This window comes from Hyla sarda, chromosome 6, assembly GCF_029499605.1.
Source record: "Hyla sarda isolate aHylSar1 chromosome 6, aHylSar1.hap1, whole genome shotgun sequence".
Classification (NCBI taxonomy): Eukaryota; Metazoa; Chordata; class Amphibia; order Anura; family Hylidae; genus Hyla; species Hyla sarda.
Window position 1 is genome coordinate 258,608,814 of NC_079194.1, and position 8,654 is coordinate 258,617,467.

At 46.1% G+C, this 8,654-nt stretch overlaps 1 protein-coding gene across 1 annotated transcript in view; it reads left to right on the plus strand.

The window, feature by feature from the left end:
• CDC42BPG (CDC42 binding protein kinase gamma) overlaps positions 1-8,654 on the plus strand; it is a 241,734-nt gene that overhangs the window by 132,467 nt on the left and 100,613 nt on the right. The window contains exons 11-13 of the mRNA XM_056527077.1: positions 3,074-3,172; positions 3,913-4,010; positions 4,126-4,368. Of these exons, the coding sequence (XP_056383052.1) occupies positions 3,074-3,172; positions 3,913-4,010; positions 4,126-4,368 (440 nt within the window). The remainder of the gene's footprint in view (positions 1-3,073; positions 3,173-3,912; positions 4,011-4,125; positions 4,369-8,654) is intronic.

The following is an 8,654-nucleotide window of genomic DNA, read 5'->3' on the forward strand; positions in this document are numbered from 1 at the left end:
TACCAGTTGTTTTAAAAAAAAATCCACTGGAGTACCCCTTTAAGTTATGGCACATGAACTTCCTCAGGGGACACACCAAGGGAGATGTGCAAAAATATATTTATAGGGCAATGATTTATTAGCAGTATGTAGTCGTGGCCTACAATATATCTATGCCAAATACTGCAGGTAACCACTCCAGGAAGCAATAGGCTATTAAATAGCCAACCAATCCTGGAAAAATAGTATCACCACCATCTCTCCAGCAGGCCGTCGCAGCCCATCCAGGGGGCACATCGGGGAAAACGTTGCGTCCTTGGATCCCATGTATTGTATGAGACATTACCAGGGATGTGGTTACTTGCAGTATTTGGCATAGATGTATTGTAGGCCATGACCACTTACTGCTAATTAATCATTGCTCTATAAATATATTTTTGCACATCTCTCTCTTGCTGTGACCCCTGAGGAAGTTCACGTGCCATAACCTAATCCGTCACATGTACATATTATATGCATACAATTGTCTATTTTTAAGAGCTCTCTTATTTCTTGTTTGAGCCAATCGTACCCTGAAATGGGTTGGATGCAAACTGCTACTACCGCATCATGACAGACCCAATTCTCTTGCAGTGACCCGTCAGTGACCCGAGAATTTTACAGGATTTTAGCGGGGGGGGGGGGGGGGGGAAATAGAGCTTGCACTATTTTTTTACTCCACTAAACTCCCGTCCTTCTGTCTGGATTGCAGACGGAACTCTGAATAGCAGAACGAGGCCTTACCTGATCTATACTAATTAATAATTGTCCTGTGGTAGGAGGCTGGTAGGCTGGTATATGATCTTTTAGTCTTTTTCTTATTTTCTTCCTATTTCGGGATTCACTTTTTCTGTGTAACTTGGTGATTTTTATCAATTGTATTAAACATTAAGTTTTATTTTATATATGTATATATAATGTGTGTATATATATATATATATATATATATATATATATATATATATATATGTGTGTGTGTGTGTGTGTGTGTGTATGATTATAAATACCTCAATGCTTATGTATATTATGTATATATATATAAAATATATCAAGCTACAATAAACATCAATTAAAAGGAACCCCCCAGGAACAATGGGCAGCATTAAATGGGGAAAGCTCCCTTATTACAACAAACTATGATTGAAATGTTGCATTGTTTCTGGGAAATAATTGTTTTCACACCAGTCAGGAACAGGGCTTTGAGACAATTTTTTTAAGTGTTTAAAAATCTCACAACATAGAGAGACATAGATTTTGCTGATTTTTTTTCTCTCAATGTGCTTTAAAGGGGTACTATTTTTTCCAAATCATCAGGTGCCAGAAAGTCAAACAGATTTGTAAATTACGTCTATTTAAAAATCTTAATCCTTCCAGTACTTATCAGCTGCTGTATGCTCCACAGAAGTGCTTTTCAATCTGACCACAGTGACCGCTGACCGCTCTGCTGACACCTCTGTTCATATCAGGAACTGTCCAGAGCAGGAGAGGTTTGCTATGGGGATTGGCTTGTACAGTTCCTGACATACAGAACTCCAGAAAGAAATGCAACTTCTTGTGGCGCATACAGCAGCTAAGTACTAGAAGGATTAAGATTTTAATATAGAAGTAATTTACAAATCTCAAATATCAAAGAAACAAGAGAACAATCGGCACAGCTTACTTCTGATCCTCTGGAAAGCTCTACCTCTGTAGCGGCTAATTCATGGGAAGCTGGTGGTGCTCAAACTCGCAGAGAATAAATCCATCGAACATGCAGGTAGAGAAAGAAAACAGTCGGCAACTCACCACTCTTCTGTTCAGCAAAGTTCTTTATTGCACATATTCACAACAAGGTTGCCCAGGGAGAAGACTGAGATGGACACACAGGGGGGTACCACAGAGAGGCGACAACGCTGTTTCGCACTACATAGTGCTTCAACTGGCCAGCAAAGAACTTTGCTGAACAAAAGAGTGGTGAGTTGCCGACTGTTTCCTTTCTCTACCTGCATGTAATTTACAAATCTGTTTAGCTTTCTGGCACCAGTTGAATTAAAAAACTGTTTTCCACTGGAGTACCCCTTTAAAATGCTGCCGTGATATGAAGTGAACTTGTGAATGTACCCTACATGATAGAGGAGTAACTATTAAAGGGGTACTTCAGTGGAAAACTTTTATTTTTAATTTTTATTTTTAAATCAACTGGTGTCAGAAAGTTAAACAGATTTGTAAATTACTTCTATTAAAAAAATCTTAATCTTTCCAGTACTTTTTAGGGTCTGTATACTACAGAGGAAATTATCTTCTTTTTGGAACACAGAGCTCTCTGCTAACATCATGTCCACAGTGCTCTCTGCTGACATCTCTGTCCATTTTAGGAACTGTCCAGAGCAGCATATGTTTGCTATGGGGATTTTCTCCTACTCTGGACAGTTCTTAAAGTGGACAGAGATGTCAGCAGAGAGCACTGTGCTCATGATGTCAGCAGAGAGCTCTGTGTTCTAAAAAGAAAACAATTTTCTCTGTAGTATTAAGCAGCTAATAAGTACTGGAAGGATTAAGATTTTTTAATAGAAGTGGTTTACAAAGCTGTTTAACGTTCTGGCACCAGTTGATTTAAAAAAATTTTTTTTAAAGGAGTATTTCGCGATTTTTTCTTCAGACTTTGTCCTGTTTTAATGCATGGGACCCACATCCAGAGGTGCTGTAGCATAAGTGAAGTGGGTGGTTGGAAGGGATTTACTGAAGTAATGCTATCCACCCGTCACTTCCTCTGGAGACCATGCGACTGACATACTGTCTCCGGCCGCATAGAATGCTGGGAAAAGTCAGAGACAACAGTAAAGTGACTTTCACTACAGCACTTCTGGGTGTGGGTCCCGTGCATAAAAAAGGGGAAAAAGCAATAGAAGATTATTACACAGTATTATAATATAATTTGGCATCATGGGCTTAATGGCTGAAGAAAATAAAACTTGAAATGCCCCTTTTAAAGTTAAATACTTAAGTTAGCAAATAGTAAAGGCACCTGTTGATCTTTTATCGTGCATTGTACAAATTATATGATTTTGTGTTCCAGCTCAAAATTTGCATGTTTCAAGCCCTGAGACACCTGCTAAAGATCGTGTGATCCGCAGTTTAAAAACAGAGATGGAAATTCTCCAGAAAAAATTAGCAGGTGTGTGTGTGCACAGAGTTTCAATTATTCTAAACTTTCCATTATATCAGTGTTGTATTTTTTAAAATACAAAAATCTTCCCTATCCTGTAGTATGACTTAACGTCTATAGTATCTAAATTTTTACGACCCCCAAAGGGGTACTTTAGGGAAATGAACTTATCAGACACTTATACCCTATCGACAGCATAGGGGATAAGTGTCTGATTGCAGAGGGTCTGACTTCTGGGGCTCCCACAATCTCCTGTATGGGGCCCATACCACTTACCCTTGCCTCAGCATGCTCTCGCCCTCGCCTTCCTGGATGTGGGCAAGTGACAACCTGCCCAGTCAGGCACCGGCTGCAGCAATATCCTGCCTCAGCCGCTGATTGGCTGAGTGGGCCATGACTTGCCCCACGTCCAGGAAGGTGGGGGGGGGCAGAGCATGGATAAGTAGAAGGGACCCCATACAAGAGGTCGCAGGGAGAGCAGTAGCAACTCCCCTAGTTAGGGCTCTCCCATTTTCTTTCCTTGTGGACAGTGGGAACCATTGCTTATTTCCTGCTCTCCAGATTTGCTGTTATGTTTGGCAAACAATGGAGCGGGGAAGCTGCTAATGTGTTAGCCTTGTGAAGATCTCTGTCTGTTAGCATATGGAAAATAGAAGGAAGAATGAACATACAAGAGCTGTAAAGTTTTTGGATAGCAAGTATTTACCAATTTAATGACAAAAGGATTTTAAAGATAATTTACTCCACAGAAAAATCCACAGAACAGGAGACAGTATCAGGAGCACAAATTCAGTCCATGGAGAAACAGATCAGAACACTTAAACAAGATAAAGATCGACATGCAAAGGTAATAACTGGAAGCCAAATTAACTTTAATAACGTCGTAGGCCAGGACATACAGTATAAAAAAATTATATTCAGACAGTCTATCATTCATTCGGCACTTCACTTTTTCATTTCAGGATCTCGCAGACATGTTAGCTCAGTTGAAGTCTCAAGGAGAAGAAATGAGGATGGCTTTTGAGAAGCAAAGGAGAACTCAGGATGAGTTGCGTTTAATGGAGGACAAGTGTGAAGGGCTAAGTACTCAGAATAGCAGGTTGTCTCGTAGACTGAAAGATAAAGAAGATGAGGCAGAGGCTGCCACAGAAAAAGTGAGGGCCCTGAGAAAGGACCTGCACAAAGCAGAGGCCAGCAGACGGGAGGTAAGGATGTATACCGGTACTTTATTATTAAAAAGTACCTGTCCTCAAATAAACTGTTCTCAATACCTCAGGCTATGTTCCCTAACTACTCCTAATACCCCTCCTGCCCTTAAAAAATCTATTTCATAGTGCAATTCCCAGCAGGAGAAAGTGGGCGTTTCCCAGCAGGCATGACATCACTGAGGCCTGCTGGGGGACAACTTCCGCCCTCACATTGTTGCAGCATTGTGAGAAATAGTGTGCATGTGCATGTTTCAGTCCGTGCAGATTTCAGTGAGGCTCTTCTTCAGCTGTCAGTCTTTCAGTGTAGCTTTCTGTGAAAATCTGTGGAGCTTTCACTTTCTGTGCAGCTGACAATCAAGCTCCGTGCAGAGAAACACTTCCTGAGTTTGGACTCCTGCCAGGCTGGGAGGAGACCGAATTCTTGTATTAATTGTGGCAGGGAACAGAACAGAGCCACCTAATGTTACATTTTAAACATATTTATGTTGATAATTTTAAAAGCAAGTGAATGGGAAAGTGTCTGCTAATTACACAAGGAACACTATATTAAAAGTTTTATTTGGAGGGGCATGGCTAGCTATGCTGGTGTGAGGATGTGTGCGGCCTGAGCTCCGGTCCTACACCCCTGTTTGTATAGAGACCTTAGGGGGATTTTATGGGGAATACCCGCAAGAAGCATCACAAAGGGGCCCAGACCCGACCGGCTTTCCCCCAGCGAGACCTGAGGGGCTACTTCACCCCTTCACAGCCGCGCCACAGCTCCTCACTGCTGCCCGGCAAGATGGTGGCTCCCTCCTCTCCCTCACCGGATCCTGCTGTGCGGTCTGCGGGTGGACCGCACTCTTCTTCCTGCATTGACCTACCTCGGGACCTGGCGCCTGGACTGCACTCACCCTCACCGGGACTCCCGCTGCATCCTCTGCCATGATGTACCCTTCAAGGTGCGCAGCGCAGTCCCCTGGTCCAGACTCCCAGCCAGCACAACGCTGCGGACCTCCGACATCAGAAGGCGCTAAGGTGGGCCAAGGATCTCCCACAGGCTGTGGTGATCCCCCTTCTCAAGGCTGCATTTCAGACCACAAGGGAAATGAGCCTGTTTCTCCCCCTGCTTCCACCTCCCTGCTGCATGGTGTCACCCCCGGCCTCCGTTTGCTCAATGCTCTCCTGCTCTGGGGTCACCTGCTGCCGTATTAGAGGGCTCTCTGATGGGCCCCTCACCAGCCCACCCGGATTGGCCCCCATTGTCTTCACAGTGTCCCTCCCTGGTGGTGGCCTTCTAGGCCGTGCCCTCACCTGGCTCTGCCTCCCAGCTAACACTGGCACCTCCATCCCCACAATGGTCCTCCGGCTCCTCATGGGACCCTCCACCCCAGTGTCCCCTCTTCCCCCTGGTGGAAGAGGCCTGCCGCCCCATTCAGACCCGTGGCTGCCTGAGAAAAACCTTGCAATAACTGTCCCTCTGCCAAGGGACCCCCCCTCTAAGTTTGAGGGGTACACCACCTGCTTTTCACACCCCTCCATCTACCTCCTCTCCACTACCTTCCCCGCTGCGGAAAGCCTCCATTGATGTTCCTGCTCCTGCTGCTGTGTCGGACTGCCCGATTACATTGGCAGATCTCCAGTCTTTAATTACTTCATTACCTACAAGAGAGGATTTTTCCTTCATGGCTAAACAAATTGTGATGGAATGCAAACAAGAATTTTCTCAACTTCGCCCTGAGGTGTCCACCTTATCATTGAGGGTGGACACGGTTGTCACTGCTCAGGACTCCTCTGCTGCCTCATTCCAAGCTCTCCAAGAAACTGTACAGAAATATAGTGACCAGCTATTCATCTTACAACAAAATCTGGACGATGTAGAAAATCGTAACAGAAGCAACAACATTCACAATCGGGGCTTGCCTGAAGCAGTCAGCCCTGATGATCTGTACCCTGCCCTGCTGGCAATTTTCAATGACTTACTGGAAAGACCTGCAGATGCCCATATTGAGTTGGACAGAGCACATAGGGCTCTCCGCCCCCCTCATCCTGATAAGACATCCCCGACATGTGATCTGCCGGGTACATTTCTACGCTTTTAAGGAGGAAATGCTGCGTGTAACCCAAACTCAGTGCTGGATTTACTACAAAGATGTTTAGGTGCAACTATACACGGACTTGTCCCGCCACATTTTGGCCCAGCATGCGGCCCTCCAGCTGCTCTTGGAGGTGCTCTGTGAAAGGGGTCTGACTTATCGCTGGGGATTCCCGTTCACTCTGATGACAAGATGACAAGTCCTACACCCTGCGTTACCTGGATGACCTTCCCGGATTTCTCCAGGACTTGGACTCTCTTCTCACGCCCCCAAACGACCTCTCCAGCAATCTCCCCAAAAGTCGCCTAAACAGGCTCGTGCTGGACTTCCACCTCGAGGTTCCTGCCGCCAACGGCTGGTCACCCGCTGGGAATCTGTCCCCTCCTCATCCCGTGCAGGGCCCTCCTTGGAAACTTGATTGTCATAATGTTATGCTGTTTATTATTGCTTCTCTCTCTTGTTTTACAGGCCCATGCTGATTCCTGTAGGGTTATTGTGTGGCTTCTACATATGCCCTTCACTACTTTCCTTTCCCTCCTCCTTCCCTCATCTTAGCTTCTCTTCTCCTTCCCCTCTTCTTCTCCCTACCTCCTCCCATCTATGTGCTCCTGTACTTTGCTCTCCATGGTTTTCCTTTCCCCAATTAATTTCAGCACCTCTTTACTACTCCTGCTGTTCCCCCGGAGGTCTCTCTCTCGCCCATCTTACTTGATCTGTCTGGCTTTCCTAGGGGTGTCGGGCTCGGGCTCCCCTCTTGCTTGCCTACTTCCCACCTATAGAGTGGAGACACCCCCGGGTTTCTTTCCTGACGTCTGTCTCCTTGGTCTTTGACCACATCTTTGACCACGTTTGTGCTGCAGTAGTAGTGCAACTGCTGTTTTAGTGTTCTTTTCCTTGTCTTTCTTTTCTTTCCCCCCCCCCCCCCCTTTTTTTTTTGTTCGGTTTTGTTGTTTTGGGGATGCTGGCTTCAGATTGGTAGGAGTAGGTTTTACGAATATGGGAACAAAAGTGGTTGCATACTGGCTATGGCGTTGCATACTAGGATGGCTCAGGTTCATATCCCCTGCATTCGTAGTCATACTGGCTCAGTGGTGCACTCGACCCTGGACATTACTTCCGCCTTTCATGCCGCAGGGCCGGCGGCGTGTGACATCATGCTCTGCCCCTCAATGCAAGCCTACTCGAGGGGGCGTGATAGCTGGGCTTGCTGCGGGACTCCCACGATCAGGCATCTTATCCCCTATCCTTTGGATAGGGAATAAGATGTGTAAGCACCGGAGTACCCCTTTAATTGATCGCCAGGGTCCTCTTCTTCCTGTGACTGACCACCCAGACTTCCTCTGAGGAGGCTTTTTTTGTGCCTCCATGTCTACTCCCCTCCGCTTTCGTCATGTCCTGGCCGAGTGCCAGCTTAAAACCCTTAGAAACTTTGCTGATGGAGGGGCCGTCCTCTCGATGGGCTCCCTTCGCTTATCTTCAACTGTGTCACTTTTATTCCTCTGTCCCACCTCACTTTGCGCTGCACTGTGAATTGACGCCTTTTGAACGCCTTTGTACTGCCTCATCGTACCCTAGACACTCCATCTCCATTCTCTGCGACCTATTACTGTTCCCTTGATCTCTGTCCTGTCTATTGCCGTGCTTGGGAAGCTGAACTGGGTAAAACGTTCTCCCCGGAGGATTGGGCCAGGTGTTTTTTCCTGACTCATAAAGCAGTGATTGCCACAAAGGCCCAAGAAACCTTCTACAAAATTATGTCTCGTTGGTACCGATTTCCGGTGACTCTTCATCGCTGGCACCCTTTGGTTTCCGAGGTTTGTTGGAGCTTTGGAAATGTGGTGGGTACAATGATGCACATCTGGTGGGATTGTCCTGCGCTGGTTCAGTTCTGGCTCACAGTTCTTCAAGTTATCTCTGAAGTATACTCCGGAGGCCGCCCTGCTTTTCATGTTCCCCATGGCACAAGCGAGTTACAAACTGTCCTTGGCGTGACTCCTCCTTCAGGCAGTGAAGACGGTCATCCCTCGGAGGTGGAAGTCTACAGACCCTCCCACCCTTGAGGAATGGTTTGCAGAGATTGCTCATACTCGACACATGGAAGAATTAATGATGATACTTCCAACTGATTGTGCTAGCATAGAAACCACCTGGCTCCGGTGGTCGCTGTTTTGCTCCTCCCACAGGTACAGGGCCCTAAGATAGCTTCCC